This window comes from Xenopus laevis, chromosome 3S (assembly GCF_017654675.1).
Source record: "Xenopus laevis strain J_2021 chromosome 3S, Xenopus_laevis_v10.1, whole genome shotgun sequence".
Taxonomy (NCBI): Eukaryota; Metazoa; Chordata; class Amphibia; order Anura; family Pipidae; genus Xenopus; species Xenopus laevis.
This window is the reverse complement of record NC_054376.1, coordinates 77215416-77242054: the sequence shown is the minus strand read 5'-3', so window position 1 is coordinate 77242054 and position 26639 is coordinate 77215416. Positions and strand designations below refer to the sequence as shown.

The 26639-nt window shown below is 37.1% G+C and overlaps 1 protein-coding gene across 1 annotated transcript in view; it reads left to right on the top strand.

The window, feature by feature from the left end:
* The window catches only part of mapk11.S (mitogen-activated protein kinase 11 S homeolog), a 36381-nt gene extending 12053 nt beyond the window's left edge, over window positions 1-24328 (top strand). The window contains 10 exon segments of the mRNA NM_001094515.1: window positions 1931-1989; window positions 4284-4395; window positions 7780-7809; window positions 9245-9292; window positions 9399-9513; window positions 9663-9734; window positions 14151-14230; window positions 15119-15197; window positions 16763-16936; window positions 22743-24328. Of these exon segments, the coding sequence (NP_001087984.1) occupies window positions 1931-1989; window positions 4284-4395; window positions 7780-7809; window positions 9245-9292; window positions 9399-9513; window positions 9663-9734; window positions 14151-14230; window positions 15119-15197; window positions 16763-16936; window positions 22743-22816 (843 nt within the window). The 3' untranslated portion in view covers window positions 22817-24328.
* Window positions 24329-26639: the final 2311 nt, after the last annotated feature.

Sequence of the window (26639 nt, the reverse complement as noted above, 5' to 3'; positions counted from 1 at the left end):
GGCATTTTACATTATATCATCCTAAATTTAAAGCAATATACTGAATACAAACCTGTATTTTATTTATAATACACAAGAGCCATGAATATCTTGTAAATTATATCCTTATAAACAGTGAGTTCTGATGTCATCAGTTATAAACGGTGAGTAGTGATTTCATTTCTGTCACACGACTCACTGAAACTTGTGTATTATAATAAATAAAGTTCCCCCAGTTGCAAAATATGAGGATATTAGAAGTTACCTCGGAGTTCCATGACCTGTATACGGCCTCGTGTTTTTATATGGTCATGAAACTCCTCGGTAATAATATATAATCCATATATTTTACAAGAGGGGGTACTTTATTCACTATATATTTTTAATGAGCAATGTGAGGCGAATACACATTCATTTTTTATAGCAAGAGTGGGCAACCTAAGTACTTACTAGATAATAACATTAAACTCACAAACATTAATTTTACATTCTTTTCTAGGGTAAACCTTCTTTAACTAAATGTAACTCTTTTTCCATACTTCCAGATTGTGTTTGTTTATAAGACTACTGCAATGTCTGGACATATGTAAAATGATTAGAGATATGCATAATGTAATAATGTGTAATAAAGTTGCCAAGCATGCACCATTTCTATTAGATCTTTGGTTTCGTACTGATGGTATGGAATTGCTACCTGCTGATTGGTAGCTATAGATTGCTAGAAGTGGTGCAAGTTTGCAACTTTTGATTTCTTTTTGAAGGAATTTTCATTTCCAGGTCCAGACCCAAAGTTTATAAGTGTTAGCATGTCGCCCTTATACTCTGTCAGGGCTCATCATTGATGGAATGCATCTACAGATTGTATTAGGAAGAAAGGATCTGCACTCGGGTTTGGCAATAGGTGTGAAGTGAGTGGGTGATCTGGTCTAAACCATTTTTCATCTCTTTGAATGAAAAGAGGTCTCCTCTGGATAGAAGTAAATAACCATTCCTCCCTTAAAGGCAGGTCACATCAAGTGCCATAGCTCTTAAAAAAGCTTGTAACTGATTGCTATTGGAATCTATTGGAAGCAGTTTTTTGTTGCTGCCTTTGGAGCTGTTTAACACTCTGGTGGCAAAAGACCAAGAATCTTGCCCTTAAAATGTTCCACCTGGTCTGTTTCAGTCCAGAAATGGTGCTGAGTTTTCAAAACGGCAGAATAACAGGACATTTTAGGTAGATTTTTTATCTTTAAAATTTGGCAGAATACATCCTGTGTTTAATACAGGAAATATGTATATTATATGATTAAAGTCACATGGATGGTTTTGCCTCCTAACGTGAAATAGAATCCCATGATGGTGATGTCTGAAAATAGCTTTCCATTGTAATTCACAGGAATCACCAAAAGTGAACCACTTGAATCATGCGTGAATGCTGCAGTCTGCATTTTCGCATGATTCGAGTGTTTTACTATTGACAATTTCCAAAATACTGTAGATGAGTACCAGGAAATAGATTCCCCATTCAATCACAAACAGGGCCAGTCAGATTTATGGTAGAAAAGTAAAACATTTATTCCATTACTATATTTCACATTGTTAACATGTCCTAGTCTAATAATAGTATTCCTTACATGTATGTATGATCCTTTTGTTTACTTCAACTAAAGGGTAAGACAAAAAAAAATTGTCACTTTAATGTCTATGTAATAACAATATTTGTTTTACTCCTGAGGCAGAATCTCAGGAAAAGGAGCCAGATTAGAGAAATCACTGACCGTTTTTCATTTAATCAAACAAAGTTCTATGTAATAATTTTTTAGAAACTTCATCGGAAATGGCATTGTGGAAAATAATTGCGACCAATTAAATGCTGTCTAGAGTACAACCTTCGGCATGTGGGTTACAATATAGTGTTTAAAAGATTTTAAAGCACATTATTAACCTACATCTCCTCTCTGCCTTTCAGGTTATTGGCTTGCTGGATGTTTTCACGCCATCTACTTCAGGAGAAAATTTTAATGAAGTGTAAGTACTGCTTATACAAGTTGGCTCAGTAGGTACAGTTCAATCGCTTGAATAGTTTTTACCATGTTCTTCAGATAAGAATACATTTTAGGAATCATTTGATGAAACAGCGTGAAACATAGCAATGTGCCTTATTTGAAAAATAGATTTAATTACCTGGTGTTTGAGAGCATTTCTGCCTGCCTTTAGAAATGCTGATAGATTCTCCCAGAGATGCTCAGTAGGGCTTCTTGCACAATAATACCTATCAAACTCATCTTATTTCATCCTTATGCTGTGCCCACAACTTCACTGGCTCTATTGCTAGCTCACCTAGAGAGAGAAAAGGTGGGTGTTATAGTTAATTATAATTGAAATATCTTGCTGGGTTGGCAATGTGCCATGTTAACTTTAACTCTGTACACACATAGAGGCCAATATTCAAGCCACTGTTTATTTGGTCTTGATCAGTTAATACAGACATTTCTAATATTATTTTCTAATTATATATTCTGTCAATCTAACTCTTCTGATAACATAAAAGAAAAATATGACAGAATTAAAATGTATGTATAACTACCATTCAAATTGCTTTATTTTTTTGTAAGGGCTATTTGCATGGTTTATTCTGCTAAGGGCACCTGTATGTTTTTGTTCATTTACAGGAGAACTATAGCAAAAATGAAAATTGAATATAACCTTCATTATACCGAGATAAGAAACTTTCTAAATCAATCAAATATTCAAGTTTATGTTCACTATCCCTCTCTCGTTATCTGTTTCTCTTTATTCTCTCTTCATGCAGCAGTTGGGTGTCCGATATTCATTGACAGTTAGATCCAGTAATAGTTTTACTAAAGCTTAAATGTCTTATAGGGGGGCTTTCTTTCCTAGCAAATGTATTCAAGCTCACTCAAATAACTGATTCCAGTACAAACAGAATCTAACAAAATATCTGCCTTTTGCACAAATTATACATGTAGAGAGACTTGATGTCTGGTGATTTTAATAGAGTAAGCTCTAATTCATCTTCTAGGCCAAAGGAGCCCCCCTATAAGATATATTGGATCTAACTGTCAATGATTATCTGACACCAAACTCCTAAATGAAGAGAAACATAGTTGAGAGAGGGATAGTGAATATAAACTTGGATTATTTTAGAAACGGTACAAAATTTTTAATTGACTGTGTTTAGAAAGTTTCTTATTTCAGTATGATGAAGCTTATATTACATTTTCATTTTCACGATAGTTCCCCTTTAAGCAAATGCTTGGCTTAATGATGTGGTTACTTCTGAATCATGTCTGCACTGTACAATAAAATAGTGGTATAATATCAAATGCCAACACAAGGTCAATCACTCGGAGATGGATACTGTGCACTATTAGTATACATATCATGGTGCTCTAGATGGCCTGTGAAGTCTAGTGACACTTCAAGTGCAAAAATAGACTGAAACTCCTCTGAGGAGGTTACTAATGCCTACTTTTATGTCATGCAAAACAGTGTAAATGCAAGCTTTTTTTTGTTTTTGTGTTTTTTAGTGTTTTAAGCACTTGAACACAAATGGAATGAGAACTGTGTATAATAATATACCACAATATGCTTAGAACTTTCCACATAAATGTAGATTATTATTAACATGACATTTTTGAACCATTGCATTACTGGTCAGCCAGATATTTTTGTAATGCAGATACTGCAGATTTTGTGTGTTTAAATTTAAAGATCGAGAGGCAGAATTACCTTTGGGAACACACATAAAAACATCCAACTCATTATCACCCAAACCTGTAGTGGGTGGGTTGCAGGTAGTAAATGTAGGTCTGGGTTGTGGGTAGGATTCTTCACCTTACTTTTCTCTCACCCCAGACCTTGAATGATATCACATATGGGTTTATGGTGGACATTGGCTAGCTGGTGGGTGTGGACAAAGCTGTTGCAGGTCAGATTGAGCAGTAGGTTTGAGCATGTAGAAATGCACACAAATCTGTCTCCTATACCTATCCATACATATACTACATCCCGTTTTAATTTATACATGCCTGGAAATCTAGTCTCATTCAATTTTAGTCTGAAGACCTAAACTGCAGCTGTATTATGCACATCATTTTCATGGGAGGGGTTTTCATGATAAAATTGTATAAATATCCTTGAATCTTATTTGGCCTGGTTCTATAATGAGTAGTAATAGTAATAATTAGTATAATTAGCAAGTATGTACAGGATATTAATACAGTTATCTAAATTAAAACCAAATGTAAGACTAATTGTGTTCTAAATTTCTTTATATATTTTTTTTATGCATATTTCAGGTATCTAGTGACAAATCTAATGGGAGCTGACCTCAATAACATTGTAAAGTGCCAAAAGTTAACAGATGACCATATCCAGTTCCTTATATATCAGTTACTTAGAGGCCTCAAGGTAATACAGAATATGGGTTGTATTTCTGCCATGTGTTTTGTTGCACCTTATTGATTTCTGTATAATAATATTCTTGGTGGATGTAAAAGTTATAGGCAAGTTTCTTTATGTTTAGGCCGCAGGAAGAAATGGTGCAAAACAAGTGAAAAATAATGTTATAAGTTCACAACGGCAAGTGTTTCCTTAAAGGAACAGTAACACTAAACATTTGTATGTAAGAAATCAACTGTACCCTGTTCCAATAACAACTCTATCCTTCATAACGCTTATTATATTCAATGCTTTATAAAAAGTACTGTTGGAAAACTCTCCTTCCGAATCTCTTACCAATAAGGCAAAAGGGCGACATGAACTGTGTAAGATCCATGGTGCGGCACTCTGCATCTCCTCCTAGCCAGACTTCTAAACCAGAAGCTAGTTCTTGCTGCTATACTGAGAGTTTTATAGCCCCTTTTCTCTTATTTCTCCACTTGCTTTAAAGTGCTGCGAGCTGTAAATGCAGCACAGTGTCAACGGTAAATCTAACACATAAGTTAACGCACGTATATTAAACAGTGGAAGGATAACTGTCCACACGCACCCTCTCCTAATCTAAACTAAAGCTGAAAAATCAGATTTAAAGCAGCAAGAATTAGCTTCTGGTTTAGAAGTCTGGCTAGGAGGAGATGTGGAGTCCCACACCTTGGATATTGCAGAGTCCATGTCGCCGTTTCGCGGTATTGGGAAGACACCCGGAAAAAAGTGTTTTATAACGGTATTTTTGATAAAGCATTGAATATAATAAACTTTTTGCAGGATTGAGCTGTTATTTGAACAGGGTAAAGTAGTTTTTTTACATACATTTTTTTTTTTTAGTGTTACTGTTCCTTTAAAGGGGTTGTTCACCTTCCAAACATTTTTTTCATTTCAGTTGTTTTTAGATTGTTCCCCAGAAATAAAGACTTTTTCCAATTACTTTCCATTATTTATTTTTTACTGTTTTTCCAAAATCTAAGTTTCTGAAGTTGAATGTTCCTTTGTCTGGTGTTTCAGTCTGGCAGCTCAGTAATTCAGGTGCACTTTTGCAACATTGAGTTGATACATTTCTTAACAGCATCTCAAGAGTATTAGCAACTATTGTATCAATTCTAACAGGCGCCTGTAATGAAACCCAGAGATTCTGCTCAGCAGGGACAAAGATAAGAACTGTATTAACTAAATGTATCCATTGAAAACCGTTTACAGCAGGGCTGTCCAACTGGCGGCCCGCCCCTAGTTCCGGCCCTGATCCCTGAAGTGAGCACCAACCATTTGGTTTTTTGGTGTGCTATTAATGTGGACATGGTCTTGCGGCAACATGGGTGTGGTTTAAAATGGGTGTGGTCTAAAAACAGGGAGTGGTTAACACTGGCTTACGTTATTGGCCCTCCACCATGTAGATTGGAAAAATTCAGGCCCTCGGTACCATAGAAGTTGGACAGCGCTGGTTTACAGGATCGGCAACCCCCCCTCCCAGAGCTGCTTCAGAAGGTGAAAATGACACTTTACACTTCAATATTAGAAAAATGGTCACATATAGAAATTAGAAAGTCATTGGAAAAAGTCATTATTTCTGGTCATCTATCTGAAAACAACTAGTTGTTTGAAGGTGAACCACCCCTTTAAGGCATTTATATTTCACATGACATAATCTAGGGCTCTGTCAGAATTAATAATTATATTTCACATGACATAATCTAGGGCTCTGTCAGAATTAATAATTCCATCCATCTTGATCAACAGAAGGCTTGTGAGAATTTTTGATAAGAGGTAATGTATTGATAAGCTTGCTTTAATGTGTTGGCTTCATCATACATCATATGAAATGCTAAATGAAACCTCAAGATCTTAGACTATGAAGATGTCAGAAATCAGTAAAGTGTATACCAAAGTAATCCTAAAAAGTTAAAAGGGAAGATAAGAGTATAAAACCCCCACTTCTTCTGAAAGCATTTTATATATGTACTGTTTTTAGCAAGTATCTTTAACGTTGATCCATTAACGTTGATTATACCTTTTAATGATTTTCATGTAGAGTTGCTTAGAATTACACTTTTTTTATTTTTAGTAGACCTGAAGATGACTGTATACACACCATGGTGTTTTAATCGTTATCCAGATTGATTGGTCAGAAAGCTAAATTTGGCAATGAGTAACCACACAGCTCCATACTTCTTATAATGTGTTTCGTTAATTTGGGTTTAAGGATGAACACAATCTTTCTAAGATAAAAATCCGAGCACCTCTAAATTCTAGAATGGACCTTATTTATCATTTAAAAAAAATAGGTTCGGGCATGAAGGTCTGAAAAATCCGAATTTTTCAGATTTCGGGTTTTCTGAGCTAAATAAATAACCCCCTCTGTGTGTAGCCAGTTCTTTTCTTAATTAAGTTTAGTCTTTTGTCTAAAAATGCTAGATATGGAAACGTTTACTGTTCTCAACTAAAAGTGTGCTACATGTTTCATAGGCCTAAAATGAAAATAGATTGTCCTATCTCAGTGGAAGTATAAGGAGGGTTTTTTTTATTTTGGTTATCATGGATGGAAATAAAAATGAAGATGTGGTCCTGCCATTTCAGCTTGTTCGATCAATTGTTATCCTGCAAATGTAGAGCTGTGCCTAGTATTGGTACAAGCTAATGTTGCCTCTCATCACTAGTGTGAAAATACTGATGAATAAACTTTTCTTAGATTTCCTACCAGTATCACTACACACTTATTGTATGTCATGGCTACATTTATCATTTAGCAAACTGTTAGTGGGAGGGGACTAAGGGTCAACAGAATCTATATACTGAATGGGATTCAGGGTGTATCTGCTCCTCATCTATTTACCCCTACCATTTTTTTCTACACTTATATTCACTGGTTAGATTGTACTGTATTCCCCTGCAATATGTTTGTATGAGGTGCACTGCACATCTAGGTGTGCTCATAATATTTAACCTGTTTTAATTAAAAATATATATATATATTTTAATATACTAATGGATGATGGTTTTGTTTTTATACATACTTCACCCCTCTCACAACCCATTGGGATGTATAAGCATGCACCTCCCTTCCCCTGAATTGCTGCCTGTGTCCCAAGTATGGGGTAGTTCATGGGGAGAGTTTTACTGAAGGACTTATAAAAAAAAAAAAGTCCTTATGTATATAGCTTATATGTATCTAATTTGTGTTATTCCTTTACAAGGTGCATGTTGCTCCTAAAGGTCTAAAAATGTCTCAATAGGCATTTTCATATTTCTTTTATATTTATTATTGGTAAACCCTACTTCTTTCCTTTTTAAAAGAATGTTCCTAATATTACCCTGGTGTATACTTTTACTTTTTTTTTTTTTTTTTTTTTTTTTTTTTTACAGTATATACACTCTGCTGGAATTATCCATAGAGTAAGTAACATTTAAGTTGGTTGTACTGTACAATATGTATTGAAGGAAAATGGCTATTCAGCTTGACAAGAGTATTGTGTAAAACTTGGAGATGCTGCTTGTATGACCTAAATCGATTTGATTTTAGCTGAGCAGTGTAGTGGTTTACGCTATTAAGAATTTTGACCTTTTAGCTTATGGCTAACCAGTTTTTTGTAAATAATGGACTGCCTAAGTCCACTTCATAATATCATGAGCATGCCATACAAAGAATCATTGGAAACCTATATCTCTGGTATGTTTTATATTACGTAGGGAGCAGCATCATGTTCAACTGGAGGGCTGTCTAACTGATGGCCAGGGAATGTTTTTGTTATTGACACAAATTATGTATTTAAAGGAGAACTAAAGTCCCCTACCAAAAGCCTAACTAACTTCCTGGCATTAGTGGAAAAAAAAAAAAAAACCTTTAAAAAAAAAATCTCACCAAAATGCAAAAAAAAACACAGCAGAGCTCCCGGTCACCATCTTTCGTCTCCTCGGAAGCCGGTGACAGGGAGCTACGCTGTGCTTCTCTGCATTAAAGGGTCAGATTTTTTTAAAGGGTTTCACAGGAAGGGAGAGGGAAGTGGGGGCAATGCCAGGAAGTTTAGGGGGGCTTTTGGTAAGGAGGGTGGTGGGGAGTTCAGTTCTCCTTTATTTAAGGTGTTAGATGGCATCAACTAAAAAGAATACTCTGTTTCCATAGGAACTGGTTCTGGCCTTAAATATTTAGTAAAAAAATGCTTTTCATATGTGTATATTTTCATTAAAAAAATGTCTTCTAACCTAAGGTAACCTAACGTAACCTAACTAATAACAAGTCCATCTACCTACTTAATAGAAGAGTCGTCAGCTTAGGACAACCTTTATTATAGGTTGCTATCGAAAGCAGTAGAGAAAAAAAGCATTCAGTCCTCACTTTTTCTCCCACAACATAGATTAGAGCACTGAACACTGTATTTAGAGGCATAAAAGGCTGCAGTTTTCTTCTGAACAGAGGCATACAGGCCCGGGCTTGATAATGAACACAAAATTGGGTATTAGCTGACTTAACTGAATTATAAAATGCAGCAACTTTTTATGGAAAGAGGGAATCTATGTCTTCTACTCTTTCATCTCTGAAAAATGCAATTGCAAAATGCTATTTCCTGATTATTATTTTATTATTAACACTTATTTATAATATGCCAACGTATTCAGCAGAGCTGTACAATGTTGGTGTATACATTAAACATGCAAGAATACGCAGAAAGCAAACCAACACTAGAGATAAATAGGACCCTGCCTAAAAGAGTTTACAATTCCCCCTATTCTTTGAATGGGGATAGAGGGGATTTTAATTGAGTTCTAAGGCTATAATTAGCATCCCTGAATTCAATTAATATTTATGGCTTATAAATATTTATTTTTCTAGGACTTGAAGCCCGGCAATTTAGCAGTAAATGAGGACTGTGAATTAAGGGTAAGACCCATGATAAGAAAAGATGTGCAGGATTTGTGTCCTGACTCCCTGATACAAGCAGTTAATTGCTGACAGAAAATTGCATCACTTTTTTCTTCTTCTTGAGATTCTAGATTTTGGCTTGGCACGGCAGGCAGATGATGAGATGACTGGGTATGTTGCAACAAGGTGGTACAGAGCTCCTGAAATCATGTTAAATTGGATGCATTATAATCAAACAGGTAATTCACGGCCTTCACTACTCTAAAAGAGATAAAAAAAAAGCGATCTAATGGGCCAGCTCTCCGTATCTAAGATAATAACCCCTCAGTCAGATTGTGCCATGATAATGGTTTCTTTCTGGAGCAAACAATGTTTTATTATTTTGCAGTTGACATTTGGTCAGTCGGATGCATCATGGCAGAGCTACTGAAAGGCAAAGCTCTCTTTCCAGGAAATGATTGTATCCTTATCTGTCCGTAGCAACCAACCACTGTGCTTTATAAATGTGGTACAATATCAGCAAAATGTCAACTTTGTAGCATTTATTAGTACTAAAATAAGCATATTTTTCCAAGTTGTTTTACTTTTGATTTAGATTTTGTTAAAGTAAAGTCTATATTGACTCTTTAAGGTGTAATAAAATATCACATTTATTTTTAAACTGTTCTGTTTCACCTTAAGATTAATACTCTAGCATTAATTATGCACCTTTAACTAGACTTTCCTTGTGTATATACTTATACACAATTAGTGAGCCAATATATCGTTTTGTGCAAATCCCCATTCACATTCTAGTCCTTTTCATTAGCAGCAGAAAAGACTGTGGCAGATTTCTCATACTGTGGGTGGCATAGACTGCACCTTGAAAGGCCCGAGCTTGTCAGGCATCAGGAGGAGAGGAGTGATGTGAGACAGATATTAAGGTATATTCAGGACATTTAGGCAAGTGTCAGAGCAAAGCAGTTTTGTATTCTGAGAGACAGAAAAGGTTTGTGGTTGCTCAATGTAAAATATAGGGAATGGAGAAAAATGTGTTTGGGGAAGAAACAAGAGAATAATGACAGGAGTTATAATAGGTATGTGCATATAGATAGATAGATAGATAGATAGATAGATAGATAGATAGATAGAGATATATATATATATATATATATATATATATATATATATATATATATATATATATATATATATATATATATATATATATATATATATATATTAATAAATTAATCAGAACTGTCACTGAACTAGCTGTTGGTAAAGTTTGGCACCTACCATGCTCTAAATTAAAATCATGCAGCATATACTGCAAAAGCATAATATTTAATACACACATAGTTACATAGTTAAATTGGTTTGAAAAAAGACAAAGTCCATCAAGTTCAGCCCCTCCAAATGAAAACCCAGCATCCATACACACACCCCTCTCTACTTTTAATTAAATTCTTTGTACCCATACCTATACTAACTATAGAACTTAGTATCACAATAGCCTTTGATATTATGTCTGTCCAAAAAATCATCCAAGCCATTCTTAAAGGCATTAACTGAATCAGCATCACAACATCACCCCGGCAGTGCATTCCACAACCTCACTGTCCTGACTGTGAAGAACCCCCTACGTTGCTTCAAATGAAAGTTCTTTTCTTCTAGTCTGAAGGGATGGCCTCTGGTACGGTGATCCACTTTATGGGTAAAAAGGTCCCCTACTATTTGTTTATAATGTCCACTAATGTACTTGTAAAGTGTAATTATGTCCCCTTGCAAGCGCCTTTTTTCCAGAGAAAACAACCCCAACCTCGACAGTCTACCCTCATAATTTGTCTTCCACACCTCTAAAAAGTTTAGTTGCACATCTCTGCACTCTCTCCAGCTCATTTATATCCCTCTTAAGGACTGGAGTCCAAAACTGCATTGCACACTCCAGATGAGGCCTTACTAGGGACCTATAAAGAGGCATAATTATGTTTTCATCCCTTGAGTTATCCCATGCTTACATATACATACTCATTTACTGCCAAACTATTTCAGCTACAGGCACATAAAAAGTTAGGGGTGCTCTGCAATTACCTTTGAGCTAAAGAAAATAGTTTCTGCAGATGATTTCAGGGTCAGTAACAAACCCCTGCTGGTTGTCTGCACACATACATCCTGTTGCAGATTAAGCCTCCACAAATGAGCCTTAGTGCATCTTTCGTTTAGTGTATTTCCAAAAACACAACATTGTTTTATTTAGAACGATTGCATCTTGATCCATTCCAGGTAATATCTAAAATCCAGTAATGAGATAGTTCAGACAAACAAGTATTCAGTATGCGTGGGAAATAGACGTATATTTGTGCACACATGCACAGTGGAAGTAGGGGGATGATTCCCTGTAACACTGCTCCTACCTGAAGGCTTCAATCACAAACACACCCCTGTAGCAGAAAAGAAACATTTGCTAATACGATAATGTGTGCCCCCAGTGCAGAAGGCAACAGTTTGTATTTATAGATCATTTGACATTTCGTTGTTTCCAAACGCTACTATTACATGTTCCTGTTTAAGTAAATTAGCCCTTTTCTAACCACAGAAAGGGGCCAATTAAAACCAGCCGTACCAGTGTAATTAATGAACAGCCACTCATCTGAATAGGAAAAAGATGTCAAATATGTTCTGTATAGGGATAGTGATAATTGCTATATGGAGTGTCTAGGTTTTTCATCAAATAATAAGTAGGAGCTTAAGTCTCATGAGGAAAGATGTTTTTAATATCCATAGGCGGGAGGGTCATTTTTTTGTTTGGGAAGGCTAATGTTACTTCAACAGCGATTTTCTACTGGCGCAGAACCAGCTGATTCAGTCCCATATTATAAGCATTGGCAGAAGTTGTAATTCACCTGTCTGAGAACACACAGTGGATTCTTGTCTACAATCTGAAATCTGTTCCATACATGATCTGACTTAAGAGCTACTAACTGATTCTCCCACAGACTGCCTGGTTAAATACTAAGACATTTTCCAGTTACCATGGCTGAAGCCCAGACTATTTTAATATTCATCATATTCATAGCACTCTTATCAAAATTATAGAAAAAGTTCAGTTCATCCACATTGCTGGAAATCAGAGCTAATGCTTGGGTTGTTTAACATTAAATTTGTTTATTGGTATACTTTCACATAAAATCCATTGTATATGCTAACTGTGTCATTTATGAGACATCTTAAATGCAGAAAGTATATTGCAGATATATTTTGGTCCCCTTGCAAAAAACAGTGGCTGCTTTTTACTGCAGTTTCAAAGCAATACAGTAGAATAGTAGATGAGATTGAAAAACTAAGGTAGCCTAACTGATCTGCTAGCTGACCCAGAGGAAGGGGGAAATATATTAAAGGCATGTATTCTGCAGTTTAAGCTGTGATATAAATGAAGGCAGCACTCCAGCAAGAAGGAATTTCATATTTGGTAGGCGGTTATGGACACAAGGCCTTTAACCTCTTAAGGAAACTGTCACCAGTATCCAATCACAATGGTTCCATTGAACTATTCAGGTAGGTGTTGGCTGAAACTCACAGAGGTGTATACGTGGCATCTGGTCACAATGGCACCATAACAACAAATTGTATCCAAACCTGCACACCTTGACCTTCAGAATAATAGAAGCCCGGTGCTCAATGATGGAGGGATCGGCACCATCACAATCCAACAGGTAGAAAAATTCACTGGCACACGTGGCAGATGCCACGTGTGCCAGTGATTTTTTTCTACCATAACAACTGCATCACATCTTTACAGTTTCAGCTAACACATACCTGAATAGTTCAATGGAACTGCCTATGATAATAACTGTGGTCTGTGGGCAGAATGTGCCTTTCTTTAAAGGAGAATTCAACTGTTTAAAAAAAAAAAAAAGACCCTCCCTCCCCCCAGCATAGCTGCCCCCCTTGGGAAATGCCCCTAACTTTATACTTACCCTTTGGCGTAGATTCAGGCATCGGCCTTCCACAAAGCTATATTCCGGGTCTTCGCGTCTTCTTCCGGCGCTTTTGCAATCTTTGTGAGTTTTGGTGCATGCGCACTTGTCTCATACGGGCAAATTGCTCCAACTGCGCGTGCGCCGCTTCGCCGGTCTCCCACTCAGCTTATCGAAGACCCAGATGATGGCTGCGTTGAACTCCGATACCCGAATCTGTGCTGAGGGGTAAGTATAGTAAGTTAGGGGCATTTCCCCGGGTGGCAGCTATTTTCTTTTTTATTAAACGGTTGAATTCTCAATTAAGTATCTCACTTTCTGCTGCCTCTCGTACTTTTCACTGCTGCAGTCAAGTGGCACTGTTACTGGTTTTAAGAAATCTAATGTTCTGCCTATGAATATCATGGGACATGAAATATCATGCAGTGTAGATGGGAAGGTTGTATCTCTAGCTTTTATGTAGTTTTGAGAAAACTCAACATTGAAACTGCCACTTGGCCCATTTTTTTTTTGGACAAATTTGTTGCACCGTAGACTTGTTCAGTTAGACTCAATACTGCTGCCCAGCAGCCTGTAGCATCACAAGTTTACAAGACACTAGTACATTTCTAGTACATTTTTTGCAATGTTAAAAGTTGCAGAGAGGTAACCATACTGGCCCAGGTTTCTATGGCTTACTCTGCTTGTGTATCTTTGAAAATGGAGGATAAGCAGCAGATACTGCTGCCTGTGAAATGTTAACTAGGTACAGCAATGGGTTCAGCTATTTAATAAGGTTTACATTTATTGCCTTGAGATAAAGAACACTGAGGCAAGCTGGTTTTGCAACTGATTATTAAATGCAACTACACTTACTGGAGGATTAAAGTTAATTGAAATACTCTGTAGGCCACAGAGATTTTCCTAAATGTTTACAGACATTGATCAATTAAAAAGGATAATGGAAGTAGTCGGAACACCCAACTCCGAATTTCTCATGAAGATATCATCAGAACATGTGAGTAGGTGCTGCTTTGTACAATATTTACTGAAAACTTATTTATAGGTCATATAACGTTTACAAGAAAAAAAATCTGTTAATGCACACACTAAATGTGGAAAGAAATTGTTATTCCGATTTGCAATGTGCAAAACTGCCATTTATTCCTCTGGTAATTAAACATACTTTTACAAAGACTAAATGCTATTAATAGATCATATTTATAACTACAGCCCAGCGTTGGGTCTTAGACACCATTAAAGCACAATTAATCCATCACATTGCACTTTAAACAAAAACATCCAGGTGATCTAATGGTTAAGTGATTACCTTTTTGACGCTGTTTAGTTATTGTGCTGCTATTAATTGTCACAGCCCTAGATAATGGGTGCATGTTATAGATTTGTTTTTATATGTTTAGTTAGATTTGCTTTCTTAACCTTAACAAATGTTAGAAGAGATTAGTTTGGGGGCATTTTATATAATTTTCTCCAAATCATCTATGGGCCACTTGGGCAGACCTTGTTTAGAAGGTACATAAGTGATGTACAGTTTTGGCCAGCTGAAAATGGCTAATAATGCTGTTATATGTATAAATGTAGAAGGGGCAGCCTCATCATTTGTTTCTAGCCATAGGATGTTTCCATCTATGCATCATTCTAGGGACCATTTAGTGAATACTACAGCAATTTCAGTTTATCAAGTAGGAATTACTACATATACAGAAAGATGTCAATTTAGCCACAGCTGCTATGCTAGTTATCCACATAAAATAGGCTGCAAACTTTGTATATTTTTTCTCATGTTGTAAGTGCAAAATGGAATGGTAATAAAAAGAATGAGAAGGAGGTGCTTGTTCATTAAGTCCATAAACTTAAAGCTTTTAATTTCTCTACTTTTATACAGGCTAGAAGATACATTGAATCATTACCATATATGCCTCATCAAGATCTAAAGGAGGTGTTTCGCGGTGCCAACCCACTGGGTTTGTATATTTCATTTGAATAAATCTAAGTTTTATTGTGCAGTAATGTTTAAATGCTTTGTATGAAGACAACATTCTGCTGTAAAGAATATACAGGCTATGGCTCTCTCTACTGTATGGTGCGCTGCACTCTGCTTAATTACTGTGACTTTTGTCAAGTCAACAAAACAATTGAAAGAAATGGTTATTTCTGGGGAACAATCTGAAAAAAAGTGTTTGGAAGATGAACAACCTCTTTAAGGAGTTATTATACTAAAAACTGTCCCTTTTAAATAAAACATGGATTGTTTTTCCATTTATTGCAATATATTTATTATGTTTGACAACATCAAATTAACCAAAGGTCCTGCTAGTGTTACTTTCCTTGTTCAAAGGATATATTTTAGTCGGTATGAATCACCAGTTATTATTAGAATTCCAATGGATATAACAGAGCTCATTTGTTAAGCTCAGCCACAGCCTTGTCATCATTTGAATCTACACTATTTATTAAAGTTACTTGTATTTAATGATGGTCTGTGCATTCACATGCGGTCTGCATTATTTATTTGTTATAGTTTTTACAGTATTTGCATTTTTCTTCTGACTCTTTCCGGCTTTGAAATGGGGGTCACTGACCCCATCTAAAAACAAATACCATGTAAGGCTACAAATGCAATGTTATTGCTACTTTTTATTACTCCCCTTTCTATTCAGGCCTCTCCTATTCATATTCCAGTCTCTTATTCAAATTAGTGCACGGTTGCTAGGCTAATTTGGGCCCTAGCAGCCAGATGGCTGAGATTGCAAACTGGAGAGCTGCTGAATAAAAATAAAATAAAAAGCGAAATAACTAAAAAATGAGAAACGGAAACCAATTGCAAATTGTTCAGAATATCACTCTCTACATCAGGAGTCCCCATACTTTTCTAATTCAAGATCTACTTTTAGTGATGTCTCATGAGGATCTACAGTACGTCCATAAAAGCATTGTTAGCATTCTGTTTCATGGGAAATATTGCTTAAATATTGATTTATGAGAAAATGTATATTGCTATATTTAACTAACAACTATTTCTTATGTGACAACGTAATAAGTCTCTGAATAAAAACCATGAAACAGGAGGGTGATTTAGACAAACTGTTTGTTGACAGTGTCTTGAGATCTACTGATCACCAGCTAAAGGTCTACTGGTAGATCCTGATCTACCTTTTGGGCACCTCTGCTCTACATCATACTAAAAGTTAACCCAAAAGTGAACAACCCCTTTAAATGTCTTGCTCTCTGGAATTCTAATGGCCTATGATGGGGAGACCCTTGTGGTTATGTTTTCTCCCTGACTTCACTGTGACAGCTCTCAGACCTGATTAAAAATGGCAGATCACAATCAATAGTGTCATGTCTATAACAAACGGCAGATAATAATAGATTGTATAATTTCCATAGCAGCAGCAGTGCAGATTTTTATCACCATAATTGGGAATGCATTTGCTAGAATGTAATTGAATGATAATTTGGAAAATTACACATTGGAGCTAGGGGCTAAAGGATAATCTTTTAAAAGGTTTTCTTTTCTTCTTTAAAGCGATCGATCTTCTTGAAAAGATGCTAATTTTAGACAGTGATAAGAGAATAAGTGCTACCGAAGCCCTGGCACATCCTTATTTTGTACAATATCATGACCCAGACGATGAGCCTGAGGCTGAACCTTATGACGAATCAACGGAAAATAAAGAGCGCACCATAGATGAATGGAAAGGTAACACTGGCTTCAGAGTTGTGTTTTAAACTTTCTATGTATTTGCTTCATTTATCTACCCATCTCTAAATAGCAAAGCTTCAGTTTCAGCTGCAGCATCCAGAGAGCACAGTGCTGCCCTCCCCTTGTCTCAAAGTATAGGCAATGTTCTTTGCTTTGTCGACAGCAGAATGGAAGCAAATAAGTGCTTTTCGTCCATACTTTTATTTATAGCATTCATTTTTAGTCCAGCAGCAACAGCTAAACATCTCCGCTGCTGACTAGTTATGATGAGATAATATAAAGGCTTAATTCGTTAAAATATTACTAAGTTTGCTACTTTGCTTTAGAATGGCTTTGTTTTTCCAACTGGAATCTGTTCTGGATCAAAAAAGCTTCTTATGGTGCATGATGGTTAATTTGTTTTCTCATATTTGCGGTCATCTGCCAAAAAAACCTTCCAGGAAGCTCCTGTAATCTGATTGTACATCTGACAGCTGAAAACCAGATCTGTTATTTATGTCCTTCTCCATCTTGGCTATTAAACAAGTTTCTGAGTAATAGAATGACTAGACCTGCCTGTATCTGAGGTCAGCATTTGATAAAAGCAAGCACCCATAGTCTGTACAGTACCTATTTTAGCCTTTTTTATAAACTCCCTGCCCTTATTCCAAGTCTGTTTTATATGAGGCTGTAAATTATTCTTGTTTCTGTAAACATTTGAAAAGTATTTAAGAAACAATAGTTCTAGGAGTGCCTTACTGGGAGATAAACTTGCGATAAAACGCCTCTCACATAGCAATTATAAATAAAAGAAAATGAAAAGCATATGAGTTATAAAGTTCTCCCCACAGGGTTACACTTACAAAAAGAAGTGGTTGGTATTTTGCTAAAGAGCATATGCGCTGCTGTCGTTTTTTTTTTTTTATCCTGTTTGAATTGAGAACAGTTCTACAGGTACCCTGCATCTATCAGCATGGTTTTATTTGGCTTTTGCTCCCAGCTGTGCTCTACAAGTCACGTCACAAGCAAAATGTTCAAATCATTTTCTTTGTTGCGAGAGGTTTGGAATGTAGAAAGGTTTCCTTATTAATTGTGCCAAGCTTCCACAATATACACTAGAAATATAGAGAAGTAATTGGTGGAACGGTGGCATATACTCGTTTTATTCCATTTGTGTCTAAGCATGTTTTCTGCCCTCATAAAAAAAGTGATTGTTACTGAACAATGAAGTCAAAGCACACGCTGTTCCTATGTGCATACAAACTTTGTAACTTTTGAAATATTTATCAATAGTCTTGCGGAACTTAAAGGGCAAGCAAAAGCAAATCTGATGAAAGGATTTTGTAAGCTTTTAAATATAATTTACTGTTAACCTGCACTGGTAAAATTGTGGGTTTGCTCCAGAAGCTCTAATAAAGTTTATATAAATACGCTACAATATAGCAGTGGAGTTGCCATTCAAGTTTCAATAGCGGTGTAGGGTAGCACATAGCAGGTTAGAATACATTGGTGGTATTAACAGGGTCATAGGTCATTTAAGTCTGTCTATAATGCAAAAAGTGCAGTTGTTCGGGTCACACTACTGGACAACTGGGTTTGATTCCATGGCCAACTCCTTAAAGAACAAGGAAAATTAAACTAAAGAAGTAGCTATAAATGTTGTAAATTATGTTTTGTGCTTCTGTACCAGCCCAAGGCAACCACAACCCTTTAGCAGGGAAGATCTGTGTCTCCAAAGATGCCCCAGTAGCTCCCCATCTTCTTCTCTGCTGATTCACTGCACATGCTCTGTGCTGCTGTCACTTACTGAACTTAGGGACCCACTCACAATATACAGTACTCATAGAATAGAAGTGTCACAATATAAGGCTGATTAGTAATTAATACAGATAATTACTAAATGGCAGTACAGAAACCAGTGCAATTAGCATCAGAATTTAATAATCAGCCCTGTAGCATCGGCTTATATTACAAACAAACCTAATTTTTCTGCTTGATAATTTGTGACAACCCTAAGCTTAGCTTCTCAACAGCTGCTCAGAGTCCACTGAGCATGTGAGTGTCACAGACACTTTCCAAGATGGTGACCCCGTGACAAGTTTGAAGTCCTGGATCATTGCTGCTATTGAGAAGCTGAAACTTTAGGCTGGTGTAATAAGTTCAGTATATAAAGCTTGGTAGTTTTAGCCATATTCATTTTTAGGGTTTAGTTCTCCTTTAAGCTATTTACTAGCACTTTTCTTGTTTTCTTTTTATGTGCCTAAGATAGCAATAATTCTGTCACCCAATGGAGCAGGATTTTGCTGGTCGATAATATTGTGTACTGTCCTTTCAGAAAATGAAAACACGAATAGAAATATTTTAGTTAAAAAAATCTAGACTATTATATTAATGTAAAAGATCATATATTTAAAAAGGTATTCTCTACATGTTTTCAAGAGTGGCTGGCAGTAATGGCTATTTTGATATATGTATCTGAAAATTTTATTTTCTTGTGTACAGACATTGTATATGTACTTCTCATATCCTTTTTTTTTTAAAGCGATACTGTCATTGAAAAACTTTTTTTTTTTTTTTTTTTCAAAATGCATCAGTTAATAGTGCTGCAGAATTCTTCAATGAAAACCATTTTTCAAAAGCGCAAACTAATTATTTTATATTTAATTTTGAAATCTGACAGGGATACATTTTAGTTTTCCAGGTGCCCCCAGTCATGTGACTTGTGCCTTGATAAACTTTGACCACCCTTTACTACTGTACTGCAAGTTGGCATGATCATACCCCCCCCCCCAGCAGTCCATCAGCAGAACAATGTGAAGGTAAAAAGACAGCTCCTTGGTAGAAGAGAATAGCACTCAATGGTAAAAATCCAAGTCCTGCCACAATGAGTAGGATAAACAGTAGCTTATCTGAAAGTTATATACTCCAAACGGGTCATCTGCAAGCCAAATTAGGTTGTGAAAAAGAGGAGAAACCCAACTGTAAAGAGTAATGGTGTGAAATAGGTGAATACAGAAAGGAATATGATTACATACCGTATATACTCGCGTATAAGCCGAGTTTTTCAGCACCCAAAAAGTGCTGAAAAAATTGACCTCGGCTTATACGCGGGTACCTCTTCTAGATGAAATACGGTAGGAAGGCTGCCTCACCGGTAAATTTCAGGAGGCGCCACCCCCGAGTCCTCAGCCCGAGTCCCTGGAAGCCCCACAGCTCGAGCAGCAGCCGGACGCCCCCCTCGCGTTTCCCCGCAATTTACACCCGATCCCCGGCCGCCTCTGCCTTGTGCTCCCGGCCGCCTCACCTCTCTCTGCTCCGAGCCATATCTGCGCAGCTCTCTCCACTTCCGCCGGGAGCGTCTGTGTCTCTCCGCGGCTCTTCCCTCGTCTCCAGCTGCTGCCGCCGGGTCTCACCTTCTGGCCAATGGGGGAGGAGGAGCCGGAGAGTCGGGGAGAGCGACCTCAGCAGCCCCTGGCAGTCTGTGTCCGACACAAACAACTACCGGTATTAGAAACTTTCTCAGCTCTGCATTAACATACCGGTATGTTATCAGCCTTGTCATTATTGTGTGGGGAGTGTGTGTACGGTATATAGTGTATGATGGTGTGGGTAGAGAGTTTGTGTGTGTGTATATAGTATATGTGTGGGGAGTTTGTGTGCATAGTATGTGTGTGTGATTATTTTGTGGGAAGAGTGTGTGTGTAAAGTATATGTGTGTCTATGTGTGTATAATTGCTAGTGGAAAGTATATTTTGTCTCAGCTGAAAAATATCTGTAATATAAATCCACTGGGGGGGGGGACAAATTTTCAGTGATTTCGTTTGCGCTGTAGTGATTGTAGCATAAAGGGTCTTAGTTGTGTCTAGGCTTATACGCGAGTCAATACGTTTTCCCAGTTTTTGTTGGTAAAATTAGGTACCTCGGCTTATACACGGGTCGGCTTATACACGAGTATATACGGTATGTATGTATGTATGTATGTATGTATATATGTATATATGTATATATGTGTATATATATATATATATATATATATATATATATATATATATATATATATATATATATATATTTATATTGTTATTGTACAAGCCGGACAGGATTTATAGTGGATGGCAGATATGTATCCCCGGTTTTTAGGTTCTGAGCCATCCATTTAAGAATGTTCCCTTTAAGAAACACCAGAGGGTTAAGCAGCCAGAAGGTGGGCTGGACAGCCAAGGAGTGTTTAAGGGAATCAGCAGCAGGTGTGCAGTGTGTGAGAGAAGGAGCTGCACAGGAGGGCTGGGCTGTTGGGTTGGAATGGCCTGATAGCCAGGTGGATATTTTCCTGGTGTTTTCCCCACAGACCAAGCCTGGATAGTACCTTGGGGGTACTGGAAACTTAAAAACGCTGAAGTAAGCTATTTTGTTTATTGCTGGAGTTTATGTTGCTGAATGAAGCGGTTTTCTTTCTGTTACATTTTTACTGCTGCTGGAAGCTCTTTGTGTTCAAAATAAACGGGCTGTTTTTCTTTTCACCTTGGAGTGGCCTGCATTTATGCTAACAATCCCGCTGTGATCCCCCCCAAACTTCACTATATATATATATATATATATATATATATATATATATATATATATATATATATATATATATATATATATATATATATATATATATATATATATATATATATATATATATATATATATATATATATAAATATATAAATTAACATTGTTATTCTTTGAAAGAAACAAGTCCATTTATTATGTTAGCCTTCATAGTGAAGCAGCCTAGTGTTTCTGCATTTATCAGCTGCTGATCACAGAGCTATCTATATCTAGACATTTCTAGGGCATATCATTTGATAACCAGAGCATAGTGTTCCTTGCTTCTTCTTCACCCTCTGTGTAATTATCTTAGCCCATCTTTTAGTCATCTGCTATATGCATATTTTAGTCACTGAAATCATTACTTGACTGTCGTCTTTTATTATAACACATCTGCACTTCCAAGCCTGTTTACTACTCTGTTTACTGCATACTGAATTACAAGCCATTATGAGTTTTAAATTATACCCTCTAATACACAAGCTGTGGTTGCCAGTAATTTACTCGAAGCATTTCTAGGAATTATTTTTCTGCCATATTTGTGTTAGGAAACAGGCTACATTTACCCTATATTGTAGCGAAGCTTATGGGATACTTAAAGGGCCAGTCTACACCCATTTTCAACATGAATTGGGCTTGTGCTGGACATATCTTTTGCCTATTGTTTTACTTATGGTTTGTGGCAATAAAGAAAATGAAACCAGTTTCACCTAAGCAATTCCTGGTTCTGATGAGCAGAAGAGCAGCAGATTACCAGTATACCGAGATGCCCTCTCATAATAAGCTGCTCAAAGGCTGAAGCTTAGGGAATGGAGGAGTTTGTTCAAAGGCAGCTCTGATCTGATCGACCTGTTTGTAATGGAAGTGGCAAAAAACTATTTTCAATTTCCGTAGCAATGGCAACAATTATCGATATAGATTTTTATTTCATGAAAGAATAGGCAGGATGCATTTTCAAAAAAAGGTCTGTTTAGCTTTGTTATTTTGGGTTTTTTTTTTAAAGAAATTGTGTATATTGTCCCAAAAAGTGAAGTGATAATTTTCAGTGATAAAGTCCAGAGAATTGCCTCCTATTATATCTTCTAAGATTTGACTGGCTTATAGCTTGTAGACATGAGTGCTTTTCTAGAACAATAGTTGTAATTGTGTGGAACTTGAAGTATTTGATAATAATACATACCGGCTGGCAGAATAACTTAATATTTCTAAATGTTGCTTTTTCTTTCAGAGATTACGTATGAAGAAGTCATTAGCTTTAAATCTCCTGATGTTAAAATTGATAACTTGGAGATTGAACAGTAAGCACACTTAACTGGACAATTCTGCATCCTGAAATTCATGGCTTTAACATGGTTCAGCTGACCAAAAAGACTTCAGCTGCTTTGTAATCGGTTTGTTCTCTGCCTTGAATGTAGGGAAGCCTAGTTTCATTTATATTATCCTTTTAATGACTGTACCTGGGATAAATCAAGGGAACAGCTTCGTTTTCTGGAGCCCTAACAACCCCTGAGATACTTTTTTTTTTGAGCCAGATTCCAGCGCTGCCTGAATCCTTACTACATGATATCAAATGCTTGGATCTGTGAATCCAAAAGAAGGAAGGTTTCAATAAATGATGTCTCTGTCTTAGAACAACCTGAGAAATCCAGCGTTCACTTGTTATGCTAAACAATAATACCGACTGCAGCATCACCCTCCTCACTCCTCACAATGTCATTGCACAAGACTCCAGGGGATATTCAACAGATTGTCTTCCTCTCATCTTATTGTGTGTTGTGCCACTTTCCTGCCACTAGTGTTATGTGCCTTGCCAGGCTGTGACACTTTGTTCCCAAGTGTCACAACAGGGAATAGTTCAGGCTGTTATTGACTTGCATTTTTGTGCACCATTCAAAGTCATGTCAGCCACACTGTTATTTTTGGTACTTAAATGACATTTCTTTCAGTTTTGTTTTTATTGTATCCTCAATAATGAATCGGGCAAGCTACACTTTTGTTGCAAATGTTCCACAAAATCATAATATTGTCCATGAGCCATAAGCCCCACTCCACACACACCTTTTTAGATTGATTTATTATTGGCCACAAACCAATGACCAAGAGATCATGAAATGAGAAGATCGAATGGCATTAAGGGGTAGGGTATAGGACAGCGAGGGATAACAAGGAGCAGGATTTCAGAAAATAATGAATTTGGTACCTACAGCTCAGAATGTTGTCATGCAGTGAGTTAAAATATCCCTTGTTCTTCCCCTTAACGCTCTCTGTTCCAACTCGTGAAACCACTGAATAAGCTTCTATTCATCATTTGCAGTGAGGAGGGGTTAGAATGAAACCATTTCCATTACTATATATTAGGAAATAAAATACCCCAATGACTTGTATCTATCAATACCTGTAAGTACATTCTTCACAGTGGTTAAGTATTAATGTAAAGGGATGAGTTCCATATTTTAACTACCTTTCATTGTCATACCATGAATCCTACTGCATGTACAATTACAGAAAGTCAAAGTGTTTCCCAGGGATGTGCGTGTTCTTGTGCATGTTGTCCTAAAATATTAAGCCAAAACACTGAAGGGATCTGAATGTAAAGTATACATATATGTGCAAAAGATGTGTTGTGTTTTCTGCAAAATGAGATTCTCTGCCTGCTTATATTTATAGCTGGTGCCTTCATGAGGTGAGAGGTATGATAATGAGATCAAGCTTTCCAGCTCTGTCTGTTTACAGTTTATCTGGGTGCTGATTTCAGCTAGGAGAAGTCTGCTAATATTGTATTTGTAATGCTGCCAATAAAGATGATGCTTTTAATTTGTTTTGATTTCCTTAACCATAAATTTGGGGATACAAATGTCAAGCTTTCTGTTCTTTGTGTGGACAGTTGACATTTACACTGAAATAAATAAAGGCTGGACAAGGGCATCTATCTTTATAATAGATAGTCTGTGCGATATGGGTTGACTAGCTCCTAGTTATATAACGTTACATAATGACAGTAACAATACGTTACATTATACAATGTACCAGCTTGCATAGATGATTATATCATATCATGCTAAAATCAGTCATTTCAAATGATGAAATCTGCTCTTGTATGGCAAAGCTTAAGTACCAGTATGATGCCTTCTATACCCCCCCTCTTGGTATCAGTATTTTGTGATCTACCAAGGTGGAAGGCAACAGTTTTTCTTTTTTTTTTTTCTTTTTTTTAAATGATCTATTTTCTGTGTAAGAGGTAAACTGGGTCATTTTGAATAGGAGAGAACTCGTGAGAATTAGCAATTTTACTGACCTCTTTTACTGTCCGTAATTACTTTTTGACTAAATGGGAAGGGCATGATTTTAACTGCTCCCTGTCTACTGTTATAATATTAATATCTGGTGCACACAAAAACAGCAAGTATACGTAAGTAAGCAGCAGGTAAGCTTGCTAATTTACCGCTATTCTACTGATGCTGAATGGAATAAAAGCTAGACATAAAGTCCATAATATACAATGCACGCATTTTAATACACTGACTGGCCTTGTTCGATGTGGATTTGCAAAACACTTATCGAATGAAGCAAAAGCACTAAGGGAATGTATGTTATCATACAATATCACTTCTTGTGAAACAAATAGCCACAATGTCCCAATTTTACACAATGCCCTTTAAAATTAGAGGAATTTGTATACTAAACATGCAGAATACATTTAAAGGATGGACGATGGTGTTTCCAGGGGCGGCCCGTCTGTCAGTGCAGACGTCTGGGGTTAAGCTGGTCACCTCTGGAGTCATGACAAAAGTCTGTAGTTCCTCCCCTCCTCTAGTATCACAAGGTCTCTCTCCTCCAATAATCCGTTTTCTTTTGTCCTGCGACAGGAGGTTAGGACTCTGGGGATTCTCACCACTAATTTATTAGTTTGTTTAGAGTAGCTAGGTTAATTTAGCTAAGGGGAATGCGTTGTACCATTTCCCAGGGACCTGGGCGAATTCCCCCTCCTTGCCAGTTACTGCCAAGTGGGGAGTTCAAGTATCACTGCGCTCCATTGCGGCAGTCTAGCCAGGCAGTTAGGTCTCAAAGGTACGAAGAGGATTGTGGCACTACACCCTAAACCGGTTGTGGTTTTCCCTGCCCTCTGGCACTTTGGGACAGTCGACTTTGAGTAAGTGTCTTTACACATTACTTTGAATTTGCGCCCCCTTTGTGCGCCAGTTTTCCTTAGCAACCGGCACTTCGCGCTTGTTCCAACTTCTGTTTCCTATGTCAGCTGTGCGCATTTCTACGGAGGTCCTGTGTTTTTTTTGTGCATTTCACTTGAGCAGTTGCAAGAAGCAGCATTGCTTACGACCTGGTTCCCAAAGGGGGTACGTGTAATACTGCATTGGTGCAGATACCTCAGGGGACATTTGAGCTTACACAGGCTCTGTACAGCGGGCCGTTTTTTTTACCAAAACTCACCTTTTCTTAGTTCACTACAGCATTATGTCAGCACCTCAGGCATTACTTGAACTTATTAAATATATGCCAACTACTGGAGCTAAAACCAGGAAGGCTAATTCCAAAACAAAAAGGCCCAGAAGGCATGGGAGCCATGCAGGAGGTTTCAAAGATCTTCGAGTGGGCAGAGGGCAAAGTACCAGCTTTATCTGCGATCTACATCCCAGGAGTGGAGAACTGGGAGGCGGACTACCTCAGCAGGAACACTCTAGACCAGGCAGAGTGGTCGCTCCATCCAGAGGCTTTCCCAGCGTTGATTCACAGAATGGGCAAACCAGAGATAGACCTCATGGCATCTCACAGAAACAAGAAACTGTCCAGATATTGCGCAAAATACAGGGGCAGAGGCCATAGACGCCTTAGTGATCCCCTGGTCATTCCAGCTAGTGTACATTTTCCCACCATTTCCACTCCTACCAAGGGTGATCAGAAAAATAAAAAACGTGGAACTTGAGGCCCAACTCTGGAGAGACAATATTGTGATAGATGTAAAAAAAAGGTTTAATTCTTGGTGTCAGTATCTCTTTAATCATAATCAGCAAGCCAATCACATAATCATAAATGGTAAAAGCAGTGCTGATTATCAGAGTTAAACAAACTTACTTCTAAGGATGAGAAAGGGCACCATTCTGGGCCTGAA